The sequence below is a fragment of the Archocentrus centrarchus genome, chromosome 8, assembly GCF_007364275.1.
Source record: "Archocentrus centrarchus isolate MPI-CPG fArcCen1 chromosome 8, fArcCen1, whole genome shotgun sequence".
NCBI lineage: Eukaryota > Metazoa > Chordata > Actinopteri > Cichliformes > Cichlidae > Archocentrus > Archocentrus centrarchus.
The window spans coordinates 30045304-30064992 of record NC_044353.1 but is presented as its reverse complement, the minus strand read 5'-3'; the positions used below and the strand labels follow the sequence as shown (position 1 = coordinate 30064992).

Sequence of the window (19689 nt, the reverse complement as noted above, 5' to 3'; positions counted from 1 at the left end):
AGGCTTTATGAGGGGGAGGGAAGGACTGATTTATGAGTGTAGCATCTCAACTGCTATACAATTATATGATGTTGACTTTGCATAAATTAATGAGAAAGTATTTTGTGTGGTATGAAGCCTGCACACCCCTTTTCTGGCTAGCATGGCAGATGCATGAAACTGGAGTTAAACAAGATTACCTTAAACATGCAGGACTAAAAAAGGTCATTTTATAAATTGGTGCATATTAAAATAGCATCCCTGATATCACTAATAGATCTGGACCATGGACTGCTGAGCAGATGTGACTTGTTGAGTCCATTCTAATTTTAGCTTAACAGACAACACTTTTATCAAATATTTAGGTCAGTAAGACGTTCATTATGTGAGGGATTTTGGTACTTTACAGCTTAAGGTTAAACTTTAAGTGTCCATTTAAATATACAGAAGAGCAATATTAATATAAGAACAATACTTTGCATTTATACAGTGCTTTGTATAAATGCTTTATGCAGTTTTATGCAAAAGATAAAGAAAAATAAGGGCTTTTAAGGTGCTTTTATTCTAAATCACTAAAATTTCACTCACCAAACCTGGAGCACAGACTTCTCAGATGGGCTGTATTGCACAGCAGTTGTTGGATAATTCCAATGAAGATGATCTAAAAGATACAAATGCAGCAAACACAGTCAAGTGGTCCAGTTCAGTGAATTGAAATATTGCAGGTGAGCTCTAGAAGACAGCTATCAGCCAGGGCCGGTCATATTGGCACACGTGTCAATCAAAGCAGCCACATCCTGAAACTTATACCTTAATGGTATGCTCCAAATAATGTTTCCAACGCACCATGAATGTGCTTTTTTATGGTGCAAAGTTGAACACTGATGAGGGTTGGCTCACTAATGGAGTCAGTCTCAGTTGGTCATTAGACGAACTGCACTGGCTTCATTTTTCTGCCCAAGAGGTTTTCATGTAGAATATTTGTTATCTTCTCTGATAAGGACATATCTTGATTATTACATAAATTATACATCATTATTTAATTATACATTACATCTACTCATAACTGCATCATAGTTATAAACCAAATATTAGTGCATTATATACTTTATACTTAAAGTCTCAGGATTTACTGAGTTTGATTTTTTTATCCAGTGCCAACAATAACAAATTTACACTTACATATATGAAAGCATGTGAGCACCAAGAATTTCAAGCATACCCTTTCATGGAAACCCATCGCTCACACACAGTCCCACAGGAGGACAGATGGAGAGAGGCAGAATGGGAACAGGGGCTTGTACAACTGGGCCGGTGCTTCCATTGTAGAGTAGGTGCGCCGTAAATCTATCTTCTACTAATTGCCAGAGCAGTTCAAACACAAAGTCTGCCACTGAAATCCAATCCTACGGGTGTTGTACAGTGAGTAAAGTTTACAATATGCAACATTTTTTCCTCCGCGGCAAAAAAGGGGACATGGAAGAGGAGGTGAGGAGATGTAGAAGAATGAAGAGGGGAAAGAAGGGGGAATGAGGGCAGAAATAAGGAGAGACAGAAGAAGATGTGGACTCTGCCATCGGCGACATGGAGGATGGAACTGTAAATAGATCACTCACTATTTAGGCTGCATGTCTAATCTGGGGGATCCAGACTGAATGAAAGCGTAGCCGCTGTAGGTGGACTGGGTCCTGTAACGGGACACTGAGGAGGCACAGATAAGGAGACGAAGAGGAGTGACTGAGAGGTGATCGGGGGGGGGGCTGTAAGGAGAGAGGGAGCAGCGATGCAAACGATGTAAACAAGACGTGGAGAGTGTGTGCATGCGTTGTATGAAGCCGTTTCATAAACTGACAATCACCCAGCTACACTGCGCGTAACACAAAATCTAAACTGAGAGACTTGGAACGGGCCAGACTGCTGGGCAATGCAACTCAGCGCCAGTCTGCATTTTGCACCCATTTGAACCTGTTTCTAATTAGGCATTAAGCTGAATTACCAAACCCCGTTCTCCTAATGAGGGCTTTGCAGCTTTGATGCTCATATTCCCTCTCCCTCCCAAACTGTTTTCCCGAAGGTGAACATTCCATAAGATAATTTAAGTTTCATGCAGGAAAGACTTGTAGCCGCATGTGCTGTTTGTTTGTCAGAGCAGCAGTGTGTCGGTATGGGCGTGTGTGTGTGTGTGTGTGTGTGTGTGTGTGTGTGTGTGTGTGTGTGTGTGTGTGTGTGTGTGTGTGTGTGTGCATTCTTTTCTTTAGTGTATATGTCTGGCTCCAGACCCTGTCACTCATCCTCTCTGACCTTTACTAAGCTGTGAAATTCAATTTCAAGCTTGGCTTGCTTTTTGTGCTCAATCCTACACCTGTGCTAAATATGTTCATGGAGAAAATGGGCAGCAGCTAAAGTGACGCACGCAGGGATGTCTAAGACAGAGAGACAGACAGGAGGTGATGCATTCATCAATTCTAATTCCCTCATCAGTGACCTCACCTTTGACCTTTATGTCTTTGCCACCATGTCTGGCGACTGGGGCATTTCCAGGAGGCTCTGGCTAATTGGGTCAGATTGCGGAGAAAGGAGCATTGCGCCTGAAATTGGAAACATATGCAGCTTTACCTCAGTGTGCATGTGTGTGGTAGCAATGGTAATGCAGTTTTCATTAGAAAGATTTTTTTGGGGGGGGTGAGGAGGAGGTGGAATGTAGTGGGTGTGAGGCGAGTGATGAAGAAACAAGGAAAGGGATTGAAAATGTCAAGAAATCAGGTGGAGTCACTGAAAGAAGGATCAAAGTGAGTGAAGATGGAAGAGGAGATGATGGCGGTCCGACAACAGGTACCTTGGGGAGGTTGAGGATGTGTAATTGAGGCCTGACTTGGTGGCTCTGTTGTGGACAGACAGACTGAGAGCCTCACCCTGACAGCTCGGCTCAGCTATTTGCAATAATTGCTATAATAGCTACCTTCCAATTATGCTCAGATCCGAATTTCAAATGCAGGAGGATGTCCAGTGCAGAAGCAACAAACTGATGCCTGATGGCGCTGCCTGTGGGAAAGATTCATCACAGGGGCCGAAGGGAGTAAGAATGACATCTGGAAACTTCAAAATAAGAACCAGTTGAAGATGTCAGGATCCAAAAACTGGATCGTGTGTGGAGTCAAATTAAATTATTATTCTCTGAAGTTACAGTTGGGAGAGACTTTGTACTGTACTATAAAAGCAATCTGCTTGTTTGTTTTTTATGGGGCTTTAATAATATCCCGGAAATCTGTTTCAGTCATGATACTGTTGTTTGCTGAGAACTGAAACCACTGTACAGTATTGAATTATTTGCCTGCTAAATAGTGTGACTTAACTTTAAAGGCCTTTGATGATATAAGGATTAAGGAAAGCTTTTAATGTGACGTTAGTGTGTTAGCATGAAGCAAAACTTGTTCTGGGAATGAATGCCTGAGATGAACCTCTGGGTCTCCTCGGTTGTGAAACGGTTGCAGTTGCATTTGCACGCGAGGAAAAGAGCGACAGAGAGGGCGAGATGGCGAGGGCCTGATAAAATGCGCCCCTGCCTTTTCAGTCATCGTCTTTGTTTGACGATGCTTCCTGTCCACACCGAGCTAATAACTTTCTCTTGCTCCCTTTCTCTCAACCACTCAAACTCTCACTGATGCACCCCGAGGTGGAAATATCTAAGTGCACGCAGGGCAAGTTCAGACAGGGATGAAGATAGAGAGAATGGTGGGAGGGTTGCACGGATTTCGAATGACTGACAGTAAATGCCAAGAGGAAAGAATGCTGCAAAGGAGACACCAGGGAGTGTGTATGTATGTGCACGCTTGTGTTTGACAAGATTCTCAGAAATCTACTTCTACTGTACGCCGGATATGGATGAGACAATGTGTGTGCATAAGATCATGAGCACTTGTGCAATCACTCAATAGGTACAAGTATATCAACGCTGCCGTCCATCTGATGGTCCTGACAGTGTTAAATGTCTCCATCTCTGAGTGAAGACTGCACTTTAGTCTGCTTCTCTATACAGAAGTGACCCGTTTTAGCGGCTTGAAAACCTTCTTTTCATGACTCCCCCCCTTCTCTTTCTGTGTCTCCTCTCCAGGTCCCTATCTCTCCCATCCCCAAACTCTTTCATGAGCAGTCTCTCAGGGGCAGGGTTGTAACACAAGCCTGCACTCTTTTGTCTCCATTCTTTTTCTTATCCTTTCATCTTTTTAAACATTCAGGGGGAAAGGGGTTTGGTGAGATGGAAACCACTACTTGGTAAAGGAAAGAAAGAGATAGCATGTGAGAGAGCAAGAGAGAGTGGGAGGTGGGATGAGGGGGAGGCAGAGTAGCTCCCTTCTTCCTCTCGCTGCTCATCCGCCAATTTATGGCTTTCCTTTTCAACAAGGCCATTCAAGGTGGGGAGGCTCAGTGGACGCGCTGTTCTCGCGGGTCAATAGCAATGAACCCTCGTCTGGTCTGTATGGGGGTGACTTATCTGCACCGAGGACCCATTGAACTGCCTGTCGGCCTGTGTGTCCTCTACAGACCTCCATTGTGACTCCTTCAGGCCTTCTGTGACTTTCCCCTGAAGACCTGTGAGCAGACAGAGAGGCTAGTCAACAGTTCGTATTTTCATCCTTTCAGCTTTAAAAGTAGTCCTGAAATGTCTGCACTCACTCACACAACATCTGTTGCATCAAAAAAAAAACAAAAAAAAAAAAACACTGCGGCATTTAACCATGAAACTCAAAGATGCAAATATCTGCAAGACTGAAGGGAAGTTAAAACCATGTTTAACTTTATTTTGGAACTAGATCTGCAGCAAAAAGCAGATAACACGCTTAACTCCAGAAATGCAAATGAATAAGCAGTACTGCTCATTCATTTGCATTTTCAGTGTGAAGTATGTCATACTTCCCTCTGAAAAACAGACACCTGCTGCTTTGCCTGGAGCGTCAATAAATATTTTAACCGTTTGTAATCAAATACCTTTTAAAGTTTTACGGTTAGTAATAAAGGTATCACTGTTGACAGCTTGAATGTTACCTGAGTAAATTCTGTAAACATCCACATAAAACTTGCTTTCTGTCAGTGTAATATTTACCATAAAATAACTTTAACAGTAAGATTAATTAATAAGATTTGGAGATTTGTTGCTTATAATAATTGATACATTAAAAGTCAAGATTTATAGGAGATTTTCTAAAAAAAAAAAAAAATCACACAAATATAGACAAGGTGGATGCATTTGTGCATATCCATGGTTGAATACAACTGATCAGTTTGATCTTGAAGAAGAGGAGCTTGGTGTTTGGAAATGCAATCTGACTGTAAAATTGATGATACTGGATATTCATTGGCTGACAGCTTATAATTGGCAGGTCAATGGCAATATCCTGGATTATCTTCCTTTCTAGTAATGACTCACAGAATTAGCATCCTGTTCCATTCAGTATGACGTGAAATTATGGTTGTGAGTGGTTCCTGGAGGCTGCTGGGAGTCCCGAGATGAAATGAGTCACAAAGAGGGTGTTGCACCAAAAACCTCCAGGTAATTCCCAGGGTTATTATAGTTAATGAAAACGAACGAAATAACAAAAACTGAAATTGAAAAAATATTGTCGTTAACTGAAATAAATAAAAACTAAAATTAAAAGGAAAAAACGATAACTAATTAAAACTGTATTGTGAGTTTAAAAAACTAACTAAAACTAACTGAAATTATAGATAAAATGACCTTCCTTTTCTTGTTTGTCATTTTATTTAAAAGCCTTGTGGATTGATCATTTTCTGCTCTCCGAGTTTAAGCTGGGAGTGCCGTCGGGCAGCTGTGTGCGTGTGTGCTGCGCTCACGGAGCTGGTCAGCAAAGTAATGGCAGATGTCTGCAGAGAAAGGGGCAGAGTCCCGTATGGAGTTTATTTGAGTCCGATAATACAGATAGAAGAGCGTCTTGTTGTGAATGATGAAAAATGTATGGAACACGTCTCAGTGAGGAAAAAACACCATCAAAGTCCACTTGAGAAGTCAAGGCAGCTACAGAAACCGCCCTGAACCGACGTATTCTGGCGTTCACCTCCGGAGAAATGTGGCTACTCCTCGCTGCCATGCACCACGTTGTGATGAACCTGTTCCGTCCTTGTGCATTTCCGGCCACTTTATCAGTAAGAGAATAACAATCAGGAACAATCAATATAAGGACTCACAAATAGGGTTGCCATACCTGACAGAAAATACGGAAATTACTGAATGTCCCTTATTTAGCAGTTAGGAACAATTCTTATTGTTCCTAACCCGAGGGGTGGCAACCCTATTAAACAAAGTGGGATGGATGGGAACCCTACTCACAAATGTCAGCAAATTTCTGGAGGGAGACTGCCAAAACTGTCGGAATGGACGTGAGGGAATGAAGAAAGTGAAAAAAAAGGGACAAATATGTTTGCAGCCAAAAAACTGAGCACAAAGAGCGAGGACCAAAAGAAGTCCCAGCTGGCACCGCATCAGCACACGACCGTAAGGTAATTAACACACAATTCAACTACACAAGGAGAAATGCGACATGAGGTCGGCCACATGAGCATCTAACCAAGCTAGTTCCAAAACAGAAGCTGTTGTTAATCTGCTGCACTGACGCTGAACTTTATTGGGAGTTTATTGTAGAATGTATTGAGTTTGGGAGTTCATGTTTTTCTTCGTTTCTCCCTGTTGATGTTCACATGTGTCCTTAATATTACACACATTAGCAGGCAATGCTGCTGTCCTGTGAACAGTTGGTTGTTGAATAAATTTCTTTAAAGGGTATCTTTTGTTGAGTTTTTATTACACAATAATCACTCTTGTGCCCTGAATCTTGCACCTGACAAAGTATGTAAAACTAAAACTAATACCGAGACTAACGAAACTAAAACTAAGCAATAAACCAAAAATTAAAAACCAATAAAAACTAGCAAAACCACTCTGAAAACGAATTAAAACCAACTGAATTAGAGGGGAAAAAAAGTAAAAACTAACCAAAACTAAACGATAATGTAAAATCTAAAACTATTATAACCCTGGTAATTCCTTTGGTCCCTAGCAGATTGCCTCAGTTGCCTGAAATTTGCATGGAAGGCACCAACTTGTTTGGAAGCACTCACTTAATACTAGCCGAATGCAATGCAAATTGGAATAGTTGGCGAGTGACTGCATACAAATGAACGTCTTTCATACAAATTACAGGTGCCCACAGCAATCTGCCAGCAACCAAAGCAATCACAGAGGTTTTTGGTGTAGCACCCTCCTTGTGACCCACTTTAGGTGGGACTGCAACTGTGTACAACTGGTTGGGGAATACACATTTTTTTCTCTAGTGGTTCCCAGAGGGTCAACCTACTGGTCTCTAGCTCTGTGTGAGGGTTATGCACCTGACCCCACAGCGTCACACCTCCAAAATGTGGTTTGCAGTCATGTGACTGCAAACCTTTGCAACCAGAGGAGCCGTCCTTCCAATGCCGCCATGAAAAATAATGCAGGTTTAAGGCACTTTGGGAAGCAGTGGCCTTCTTTTATATACTATAGTTAACCCAGCAAATAAAACACAAGGCTAGTTTGGCACCATCCAAAGTCCTGAAATAACTTAAGTCAACCTGTGTAAACATGAACGTGATAAATTATAGGTTGAGTGCACAGTAATTTTTAAAATAGCTTTCAGTCACTTTGTCAGAGAATACAGAACATTTGTTTGTGATTTTGTTTATTCTTTCTCGTGATTTGATGTGCGTGCCAACATGGAAATTAACCTGTAAGCACTGACGCGCCGGCAAACATGCAGAAAAACCTGGCGAGAGCAAAGAGGAAGCAACTGTAAGCAGACTCGGATTTGGCAATAAAACACAGAGTTACATCCTCAGGTTTGATTGTGCCAAACGGGGTTATGTTGCAGCCTCACGCTTGCAGACGAGAACCGTGCAGAATTACGCCATCCAGCCCGTTACGGCTTGTTTCTAATTTACGGCTGATGCCCCATAATGAACTCCCCTTACTTGGACCTGGGCCAGCACTGTATTACTGGCAATTCATACAACTGTTTTCCTATGAAGAGTGAGGCGGGGATCAAAAAAGGAGGGGTTAAAAAAATCTTACAGTCGCGCTTAATTTAAAACTAGCAAATATATGTTACTTTTTCTTTCTTTCTTTCTTTCGGCTAATTGCTGTTTTTTATTTTATGTGTCTGTTTAGGAGGCGGTTCTTTAATACCTCTGCTTACACATATGTTCACCGCTGAATGCTGCAGAACTCTTCTCCATATCGCACTAAAGATCCTAAGGGGGGAAAAAAAGAGTTCGCCTCGTCTTTGCGCTTCTACGGAGAAACCGGAGTCTTAGCGGAGTCGAGCTAGCGGTTAAAGCCAACAGGAGCTTCCGTCGAAATAAAAACCCTGTCTCTCCCTCAGCGTACGTTGGAAATCCAGATTCCTAAATTTAAGTTTTATTTTGAAAGTCACAACAGGAAGTTGCAACTGTAGCACATGCTAGCTTTACCGTACGCGTTTCAGGCGGAGTTCGGAGTTCTTAAAACACTTGGGTAGCTTCTTCACCGCTCCACTTCGTCGCTCACATAGTTCAACTGAGATACCTTTTCAAGTGGGCTCTTCTTGGAGCAATCATGGAATATCCATATTTTCCATCGCTTCAACAATTGTAATAGTTTTGTGGGTTTATTGCATGCAGCATTTCCCTCAGTGGAAGCACTCCCGGGACAGGAGAGTTTTCTGGTGTGTAACTACTTTCCTTTCCTCTTTTTTTTTTACCCCCCTTATTGGATTTGGGGGCAGTCGTGCGATGTCATGGACTATTAAAAGGAGAAAGAAATGTTTGTGAATAGCGTCTGTGGTTAGCGTGCGAAAGTGTTTTGGGGTTTATTTTTTAAACCAGTTGAGCAACAGCGACAGGACTCTATAATCAATGTGGTGTCAGCTGGAAGGACGCGGGGTCCGGATCTCACCTAAACGGTATGCTTTACACGTACACTCAAAATAATCGCAAATACAGATATATTTCTTAATTTATTTAATGCATTCAGCCAGTTAGATACAGGGGATTTTATAAATGATCCAGGATTTTATAAATGAGGCCCACGGTAAATCAAAAATATTTGATCAGAAATAAATACAGAGCAGAAAACTGGTGTAAAAAAACACTGATGTCCAAGCTCATGTGCCCTCATACAGGTTATTGCATGAAAGCATGAATGCAAACAGGTATTCTGCAAAACGATAAAACAAGTATTTGCACATGTAAAAGTCATAATTCTGCTTAAGTAATAGTTAGGTTTTAGCAGTTTAAGGTTCAGGCTGATCCCCCGCTTTGCACATTCTTAAAGTACGCTCGTAAACTCATTTTTATTCTTTGGGGTATTTAGGCTGTTATCGCTTGTATTTTGTAATTTCTTGGATATATTTATTGATGTGTGTTTGCATGTGTATATGTGGAGTTATTTTATTGCGTAACCCTTTGCTTCATGTCCAGCACTTTGGTCAACCTTTTTTTTTTTTAAATAAATTTGTATTTGGAGCATCACCATAGGCTAAAAGTCCCTGAAGTAAAAGTACGTATCGGGCAGAATCATGTGCATTACTATTTTGGATCAATGCTCACTTTAATATTGCAGATAGAAATTATTTTAATAACTTAAGTCCTATCTTTAGCTATATAGCTGCAGTATTTTTGAAATAGCAAAATAATAGGTGCCTCTAACCTTTAATATAAAGTGTATAAAGTACAATATTTGGATACAAATTAAAATGGAGTAGAAGCAGAAAGTAGAAGAAGCACTGAAATACTTAAATAAGGCGCAAGTATATTAATCCTTCGTAAAGTACTAAGTTGATTTACTAAGTCAGATTCCAAGAGTGGTACTATCATGCTCTCACTCAACAATGTTGGGCGCTGGATCATTAACAGTACTCAAGCTCAAAGGCACAAGCGGGGGTCACAGAGGGGGTCCTATCAGCTTGAGTGTAATAACCAGAAAGTTATTTAAGTTAGGCTACAAAAAGTTGAATCATTTTGTATTTATTAATGTTTTATAACTCACTTTTTATGATCGTAGCCACAGGCATAAATTGATCATTCAGATTAATTCTAATTTTATATTCTCTTTAATCCATGCAGTTTTTTAAGCTCAGCTCTTTTCACTTGCTTGCGAAGATCAAGGCATTTGACACTCTCATTGCATTTTCTTTGGCAGCCCTACACTTGTAGGATTTTTCACATTTTGTTTTCCTTGGCAGTCACTCAGGTGAGGCGAATGCTACCAAGTCACAACACAAACCTGCAGGTAGATCACACAAGTTGCCATTTAAAATGTACCTGCATTTAAAACGTCAACAGATAAGTGGCTGCAAAGGCTCTGTGGGTGGGTTTTTGCAAGTGAAAGAAGAAGTTTAAGTATATTATGAATGAACTGAATGAATTTCAGATTTTAAATCTTTTTTGCACAGTGTGAGCTTTTAAACAGATGAATACACATGGCTTGCTTGCACCTCATTAGAAGTGTTTCTCTCTATGAACCAGAGAGATCTACAAGTGACTGTAGAGAGGTGTCACTGACAGATCTAAGGTCAGAGAGGAGGGGGCTCGATCCTGTATGCTGAGCATAATACAAGACAATCACAGATCTGGAATTAATGGGCTGTTTGCACAGTGGGACAGCAAGGCACTGTAAATGGCTGTAAAGGCTTTTATTTTACCCTCAAAGAGGGAATGGGGGTAGAAGATAAGCCAGAGGGAGGACAAACATTTACCTGCATGTTTTTTCCGTCTCACAGGGTGTCACAGCCACTCCTGCTGTCAGTGTTTCTAATGTATGCATTTCAGACTATTTAGTCAGACCTGACCTGTGATTAAATCTGGTGTAAGATGCAATCTGACGTGTAAACCTTTTTTTAGTGGGGGAACTTCCATCAGACATCTTCCACCCCTGTGGCTTTTGTGGGGTGTGTGTTTGTGTGTGTGTTACAGAACTTCAAAGAGACAGGATTACTTCAGGAGAGAGCACAGTCCTAACACTAACACTGAATGCATTATCCTGCTGTCAGATGGATGTGGCTGACATTAGCTGCACATGTGGAACTTTGTAAACAGGCTGAATAGCACAGTAGCCATTGCCAGGTGTGGATCTGCTTAATGGCATGCGTTTCCTGGGGCAGGTCTCCAGAGAGAGCCAGAGGCACTCTGTCCCATAATTCCCCCTGATTCTTCCTTCACTTTAACACTGGCAGGAGTCTGACCAGTTTTCCAGGTGTCAGATTTACTTGGAAAAAATTATTTGTGTCTACTGAGTTGTAATTTATCAAGTGATTAATCCAGACATTGCCTTTGCAATGTAATAAATGTGAGTTATCTGTATTTAAGAGCGTACATCAAAGAAAAAGAAGAAATTTCCTTGAACTTAAGAAACTATTTTATATACGAAATGTTTCTTAGATTAATTTTTTAAAGTTTATATGCAGCTAAAAGTGCTGTGTAATGTAAGAAACTAGAAAAGGCAGCACATTTTTCAGATAAAAAAGAGTAAAATAAATAAATAGAGAGAAACAGCCATAAGATATAAAATACTAAAATGTAGGAGGGAGGAGAAATATTGTATTTTAAGAGTGGCTGAAAACAAAGTGAAATAGGACCGTTTCAACCTGTCACTTAAAAATGCTGCCTGAGGTCTTCTCATATCTTTTAGGAATGTTGTATTGCAGAGGTTGGGAACAAGTTGTATCTTCCGCCTTGTTTTGACCATTTTTCTGAACCTCAATTAAATGCACAGCCAATGTGAATGCACAAAAAAGAACAGAGAAGCTGCTGCTGAGGCCAGTATGTGAGCTATCCTGGACTTATATTAATCAATGCTGAGAAATGCAGTTCTTGGAGGTCTTACAGTTAATGTCCTCATAGTTTAGTCTGTTTATTCATGGATTTTTGCTTGATGAGGTGGTTCCATCTGTTTGTTTAGGCTCCGTATCCTGTGGTTTCAGGATACGGAGCCTAAACAAACAGATGGAACCGTATCCTGTGGTTTCAGGGTTATTCTTCCTGTGCCGCTCATTTTGAAGACTTTCAGGCTACAGTGATTAGGATTAACATTTTACTTATTAAGTGACGTTTCTGATTGAGATAGACTGGGATATTTGTGCGTGCTCTTCTGTGGGGGGGGTCCAGAGGGTGGAAGAACTTTGTGTCTAGCCTTGCAGGGAGAGCAAATGATGCGTGTCATTGTGGCAAACGGAGCATGGGGATGAAGTGCGGCTCCCGCTGCTGCTGTTTTACAAAGAAACCACTTAGACAGTTGGCCTGCCTGCCCTTGGTGTGGTGTCTGAGTGCTCCACAAAGGCTGATCCCATATTCCAGTCCAGATATTCAGTCCTGTCCCACTTCCCCTTCATGTTTAAGTAGTGTGCTAACAGTCAGATTTACCATTTTAACTTGTTCCCATCACAGAAAACATTTGGCAGCCCCAGTGCATGGATCAGTAGCCTAAGCAAACATGTAGCTCCAGATGCTTAGGTGTGATTTAGCGTCAGCAGGTGCTTTGAGGACCCGAGGTGACAGCATGAGTGATGTGTCAACCAGCAGCATTGTGTCCCAGGTGTGGCTCTGCTGAGTTACAGGTCCTGTCACAGGAAGGATTTGGTTTTCTCACTACTCATTCACTCGTTCACACACTCACGGGTAGCTGCTGCTGATCCATCCACCCAGTCACTCCTACACACCCATTAAGGCAAACGCAAATACGACATAAGCAAACAAACACAGTCATAACATTCAATTTTTAATACCGGTACTTGTGTTACATTGCCGTGTGTTTTATTTGAAAGTCTGCGTCCATTGCCTGAGGAAACTGTGAAGGAGCCTTGCCTGCATCACTGACATTCCCATCATTCCACCTATTTCAACTCTTTCCAAGTGACCTCTTCCCTGCTTTCAAACAAATAACTAAATCCTCACTTACCTCCCCCGTGGAGGATTCCGAGTACTGCTTGAATGCCGTACCTGCTGTATAGATGGGTGACTGGAATATTTTTGCTGTTAGTCACAGGGCAACCTCACATTGAGTCAGGAGTGAGTCATCTCTGCGCAAGTCATACGTTTTTGTTGCATTTAGATTATGTCAGGCTTGACAAAATAATTCACCCTAAAAGTCTGTTGCATATCAGGGATTGTTTACATTTGGCTCACGGGAGGGAGTGTGCAGTCTCACTGTCTATTTTTATTCATTGCAATGATTTCAATTTTGTGTTTTAGTTAATTTGAGAAAGTTTGATATTTGATAGGTTGGCAATAAGGATTTTTGCTTAAAAATTAGTGGTTGGACAAAATATTCAAACTGGGAGTTCAACAATTCTGAGACCACAAGCAAAAACACAATAAATACCTGCAATTTCATACGATAGTTACAGTTATCCATACATAATAGCTACACAAATCTGTTGATGCATAGCTAAAATATTTCAGTCTTGTGAAAGGTGTAATGTTTAAAGATGGTTTAGGTAAGTAGTGAATTGGAAATTTATCCAAATAATTGTGATCAGGGTTGTTGTAAAATTTGTTTTTTCTTTTTTGTTATTTATGCCTTTGAAAGAAAAATAGAGGCCCAAATGGTGCTTTTGGAGAAGTTTTACACCCCTCACACTTTAAACAGATTTTTTCCTCTAAAGTAAATTTAACACAGTCATTACTTCATGAAACTTCATGGTGTCATTTTATCAAACAAGAAACAGCAATATGAACTAAAGTTAAAGGGCACTGAGAGTGTCGCTCTTTGGCCCTTCATATTTGAGGCCTCTGTCCCTTTAAGACACCCTTCTACTGATTGAATACCCCTTGCAAATAGAGGGTTTGAACAACATGTGGGCAGAGCTCTTGTGCTCATAGCTAGACATGTGCTTAAGAGAAACGTGAGAGAAAAAAATAATAATGTCAGAAACTGAGCATTTAGAGTGGATTGAAGCCTGAGCTTTTGGTTCATTTTAGCTTAATAGAAGCATCCATCAATAACAAGGAAAAGTGTAATAGATCCCCTTTAACTAACTTACTACGATGAAGAAGAAACTGGAGAAAATTGCACACAGCTCGGACAAGGGCAGAAAGCAATGTTAACGCTAACGAATTAAACTGAATGATGAGGATCAGTGCAGTGAATAGAGTTATAATTCCTACTTTTGGCCTTTTCAGTGTTATAGTTACACAGATATTGTGCCCTAATATAAATAAAAGTCATATAATGCTGCAAGTATTGCATTACTTTTTCATGATTCATTACATTGGTCTTCATGTATCAAAGTTATTGACCTTATTTAAACTGTGTAGTTTTCAGCTTTTTAGGCCTTTTCTTAAACAAAGGTCATGCTTATGTTTCAGTGAATGAGACCCAAATTAACAATAGTAGTTAAAAATATAACAAAATGCTGGCAATGTTTCTTCTGCTCTGGGTCTGCATGAAAAAACCTTGCGTTGTTATTGTGATTTATCTATGATTCTCACACCAACTAAAACGGTCAGAAACAATAAGTTGGGTATCAGTTTTCAGTGAATCAAATAATCTTGTGTTAAGATATGCTTTTTATGACATGCTCAGCACTTTTAATATACTATGATGTATATGACATGCTTTCATTACTGATGCCCTAAAGGAGTCATTCAGAAGAATTTCTGCTTCTTATTTTTGCCACACAAAAAGAACCACTAAAGCCTTTTGTAACTACAAGCTGCACAAAGTTTAGATAATGCAGGTTATGGCAGGCAGGACGTTTACAATAGCAGTCACTCTATAATCAAAAGTCTTCCAGTCAGTGCAGCTGAATACGGTACTGTATCCATCATTAAATTTCCATTGTTAATTCACCCACAGCCCAGGTGGAAACAGGTAGAATACCTGCGGTTTGTCTCAGCTGTATTGGTATGGGGTTTTTGTTATCTGTGTTTTGACAAGAAGGCGTGTTCTAAGTTACAACATGTAAAAGAAAGTCCTCGAGTCTTGAATTCAAAAAAATTTTAAAAAGCAGCAATAACAGAAGATTTTTAAACAATCATGCCTTTAAAAGCTTTGGCTACAAAGTTTCTGACACACATGCGTGCCAGTCTGTCAGTGTTGAGCTCTACAAAGTGTGGAACATTCATAGCTGAACTCCGCTCGAAGAAACAAAGATCGACCTCGCTGTACCTAGTTTTCCACAACTTCTGCCAAGATTTTAGAGCCATACCTCAGCAGTTAAAGCACCAGCCTCATAAAGCTTTAAGCCACCAGTAAAATCTCTCAATTTACACTTTAATTGTGCTGCTTGGTTCAACTGTATAAGCCACAATTTGCATTGCATAAAGTAATGTTGGCTCTCTCTTCTCTTGTGTCTGCTCTGTTTTAACCACCAGCTGATACGTCTTGGGAGTGATGCACTGGCTTCCCCTGGTTGCCATGGTGATTGCCTCGGCCCTGCCCTTCCCTCACAGCCCCGTGTCCAAGATTGCTACTGCGACCGCCAAGCCTGGCTTCGACAAACGCAGAGCGCACCGGCATGACCCAGCCGCTCGCCTCGCAGCTGCCCCTGTGGACTACAGTTTCAATGGAAGTGCCTCGCAAACGGACTACAACATGACTGCTGCTCTCAGTCAACACACCAACAGACAAAACCTCCAGAGGCATAAGGATTATGTAAAATCTTCTGTACATGAAGAGACATTCAAGGTGGAGAGTCGAGGAACCTACCAATCAAATAGCAACTCAGGCAGCGATGACAGAGGCGGTCCGCATGTTCCCACAAAGAGAGTTACACTCAGGGCCGAGGATGTTTCCCAGGATACCTCTCTGTCCAAGGACTACAAACCTGGCAGCACCAGCAGGCATGAATACTCTGGCTTTGTGGACTTTTCCAAGAAAGACAATCTTCCGAACTCTTCTGATAGGCCATTGCAGGTTTCTGCATTGAAAAACCAAGAGAATGTGAGTCCTGATACATCACTGAAGGGTCAAAGAGGACCAAAACTGACTGCTCCTTCAGATCAGCTGAGAGATAGACCAGCAGTCGAGACAGGGAGCCAGAGGACAGTGGGGACTGGAAGAGGTTTCCCTGAAGAAAGCTTGACAGTGGAGGCTGGTCTGGGACTGGGAGCCGGGCTGGATACAATCTTAAAGGGAGATGAGATGTTTCTGGATGCTCATCCACGGGTCCTGTTCTCATCCTCTTCATCTCCTCCAGAACACCCACCGCTCCTGCTCATGTTAGAGACTGGTCTGCTGGGGGAGGGCGGGGATGGGGAGGAGCAGGAGGACATGGATGAGCACATCGAGGGCCATGGCGACCGCGCACTCGACAGGGGCACGACTCTGAGTTGGGCAGACTCTTCTAGAGCTACCAGTGAGGATGTCCGTCCTGTTAAAAGGGATAAGCGCTCACATTTGAGTGACAGCTTAAAGGAAATCAGGACAAGGGAAAGGTCGGTGTGCGAGTCGAAAAGTTCTTGGGTTGACAAAATACATGCCACTGACATCCACGGACAGAACCTCACCGTCTTGCAGGAAATTCAGACTCAGGCGGGACCTTTAAAACAGTACTTTTATGAGACTGTCTGCCGCTCTGCCGAGAGCAGTATCAGTGCTGGCAAGTCGAAGGGTGTTGCAGCGAAACCCCCAGGGACAGGTGTGGCTGGGGGCGGATGTTTGGGAGTGGATAAAAAACAGTGGCACAGTGAGTGTAAAGCCAAGCAGTCGTATGTGCGAGCACTCACCAAAGATTCAAACAACAAAATCGGATGGAGGTGGATTCGAATCGACTCGTCCTGCGTCTGCGTGCTGCTGTCCAGAGCGAAACAGGCAACAGGGAGGGAGATTTTGACAAGGAGGGGTAGAGCCTGAGAGACAGCGTGAAGTGAAGTGACACAGAGCAGAGCAGCTCTGACATCCTTCTGTGTGCACTTTGTCTTGCTTGTGGTGTTTCCTAAAACACGAGGGAAGTTATCTCTTCCTAAACCCAGACCCAGATATATCTCTTTTTTTTCCATCCCTCCGTCCACCACAACTTCAAATGACTTTTGCGTCAAAAAAACAAGAAGACCTCAATACTAGATCTTAGGGAAAATTGTCCTATAGAGAGATTTTACTTTAAGAAGTACTGTTTTTGTATGATTTATCTTTCATAATCTAAGTTATTTTTGATTAGTATGTAAGCATGTGTATGTCTTTGATATTAATATATTCCTTTATATATATATATATATATAAGTGTCCAATATGACACCAGTATATCTTTATGTATGAAGCTATGTATATCTGTGTGTATTTATAGAAGATGCCTTCACGGGGTTTTAGGTCTCTCCAGTGCCTGATGATAATTCCAGCCTCGGGTCCGCTCGGGTTGTAAGAGGAAGGAGCGCCACCTACTGAGGTTCTATTTTACTGCTCCAAACTCTCACCATATGGATTACCATCAATGTTACAGCTATGGTTGTAAGGCAGCATGATTTCAGCCAGGCCAGTGAGTTTTTGTGGCAGGATGTATCTGTGCTTGTGGGACACAGATGTGGCTCCTGAATGTAAAAGCATGTGGTTTGTGACACTTAAACGAGCTGATTTTGCATCTTCCAGTTTGTTCAGTTGTCCTGCCAAATGTGGGTAATAAAGGATCTTTGTACTCAGTATTTTCTGAACTTAACTAAATGTACATAAAAAGTACAATTTATTTGTTAGAGACAGCTCATCATTAGTAGCATTTCAGTGTATTTTACTGCTGAGATCTGTTGGTAAGAGGAAGCACTCCAAACATTTGTAGTTAAGCTGTAATTTAAATATCATAAAGCAGAAATTCTGAATATTCTGTGTTCAAGTGTCTATAAATTCAAATACATGTAGTTGGTTAAAAATAATTGCTTCAGGAACAAGAGCAGGCCAAGCCTGCATACCTCTGCCAAGGCTGGCTGAGGTAAACATGTATGAACAGAGTCCCTGCGTATAGAAGGACATCTAGACCTTGATTACTTTGTGTTTCTTGAGAACATCAAAAGTGTGTCTCCCATTTTTCTTATTTTGATGTGTTTTTTCAAAGATGTTAATCAAAATGTCAATTTTTGCCCCATCTGGCCCAAAATATCAGTAGGTTCAGCTTTAAACAGAAACCAGCCAAAACTCCTTGGCATTATTTAAACATAATAAATATGCAAATTAAAGCTGTCTATGCATATATATATATATATATATATATATATATATATATATATATATATATATATATATATATATATATATATATATATATAGGCTAATTCGTGCCTTCACAGAACACAAATCTGAGTACTGTATAAAGTTTCATTCTGTGGGCATATTAGAGTTATTTATTACTACATTAATCTGTAGTAAACCTGCCTGTTTAAAAAGTCAAGTGTTATAAATCAAGCTCTGGATGACATGGATAAACTGCTCTGTTTAGAATGTAAATATAACTAAAGTCTGGTGGATGCAGGCGCTACTGAGATTTCTGGATCAGAGTGAGAGTGCACCCTTTAAAAATATGTCAGATTCAAAGTTCTTGTTTAGTAAACTTATTAGAGTCAAAGATTTTTACACAGGGGATACACTCACCATGCACTTTATTAGGTACACCTTGCTAGCACTGGGTTTGACCTCCTTTTGCCTTAAAAACTGTCTTAATTCTTTGTGGCACAGAGTCAACAAAGTACTGGAAACAGTCCTCAGAGACTATATTGATAGTCAGTACTGATATGGTAGCATCCCACAGTTCCTGCAGATTTGTCTGCTGCACATCCATGATGTGAACCTCCTGTTCCACCACCTGCCAAATGTGCTCTATTGGATTGAGATCTGGTGACTGTGGAGGCCATTTGAGTCCAGTGAAGTCAGTGTCATGTTCCAGAATCCAGTTTGAGTTTTGTGACATGGTGCTTCTTCCTGCTGGAAGAAGCCATCAGAAAATGGGCACTCTGTGATCATAAAGGAACGGACTTAGACAGCAACAATACTCAGGCAGGCTGTGGTGTTTGAACGATGCTCATTTGATGCTAAGGAGTCCAAAGTGTGCCATCATCACACCAAAACCTCTAGCCTGACCTGTTGATACAAGGTAGGATGGATCCATGCTTACAGTGTTTACTCCAAACTCCCCAGTTCATTTCAACCAGCTGAATTTTTATTTTGCAAATTTCCAGAAATGCACAAATGACCAATTTGCACTCACAAAGTGAAGTCAAAGAAATTTTGCTTCTATGTTGAAAGAAGAAGCAAAATAGCCCAAAAAAAGAAAAACAGAAAAACATTGGGATGATCAGCAGATCCACCTGGATCGCTTTATTTTTTTTTCTTTTACATCACCATTTTCATTTTCATCATCATCATCATTTTCTTTATTTTCCAGATGATATTTTTTTCAATTTGTATTACTATCACTTTAATCATGGAAATTCTTAAATCATTGCACAATTTGTTGTCAAAATGTACACATACAGTAGCGTATTTGAATGACCATTTTCAATGTTTCATATTTACTTTTAAAACTAGTTCAAATGAAGGAAGGAACAGAACATATACATACATTTATCCAATACATACCTAAAGAAAATAAATAGTTATTGTAAAAAATAAAAAATACAACTGAAAAAAATACACACATTTTACAAATTGATCCCCAGGCTCCCACCCCCTTTAGGTTTATCATACAGATATATATTTTTTTTAACGACACC

The 19689-nt window shown here is 40.8% G+C and overlaps 1 protein-coding gene across 1 annotated transcript; it reads left to right on the top strand.

The window, feature by feature from the left end:
- The first annotated feature begins 8502 nt into the window (after nucleotides 1-8502).
- ntf4 (neurotrophin 4) lies at nucleotides 8503-17720 on the top strand. The gene is made up of 2 exons (XM_030736249.1): nucleotides 8503-8963; nucleotides 15373-17720. The coding sequence occupies exon 2, from the start codon at nucleotides 15392-15394 to the stop codon at nucleotides 16850-16852; it is 1461 nt and encodes a 486-aa protein (XP_030592109.1). The 5' UTR covers nucleotides 8503-8963; nucleotides 15373-15391; the 3' UTR covers nucleotides 16853-17720.
- Nucleotides 17721-19689: the final 1969 nt, after the last annotated feature.

Coding starts and splice junctions, on each gene's coding strand:
- ntf4 (XM_030736249.1), top strand. CDS start 15,392: ATGCACTGGCTTCCCCTGGTTGCCATGGTGATTGCCTCGGCCCTGCCC.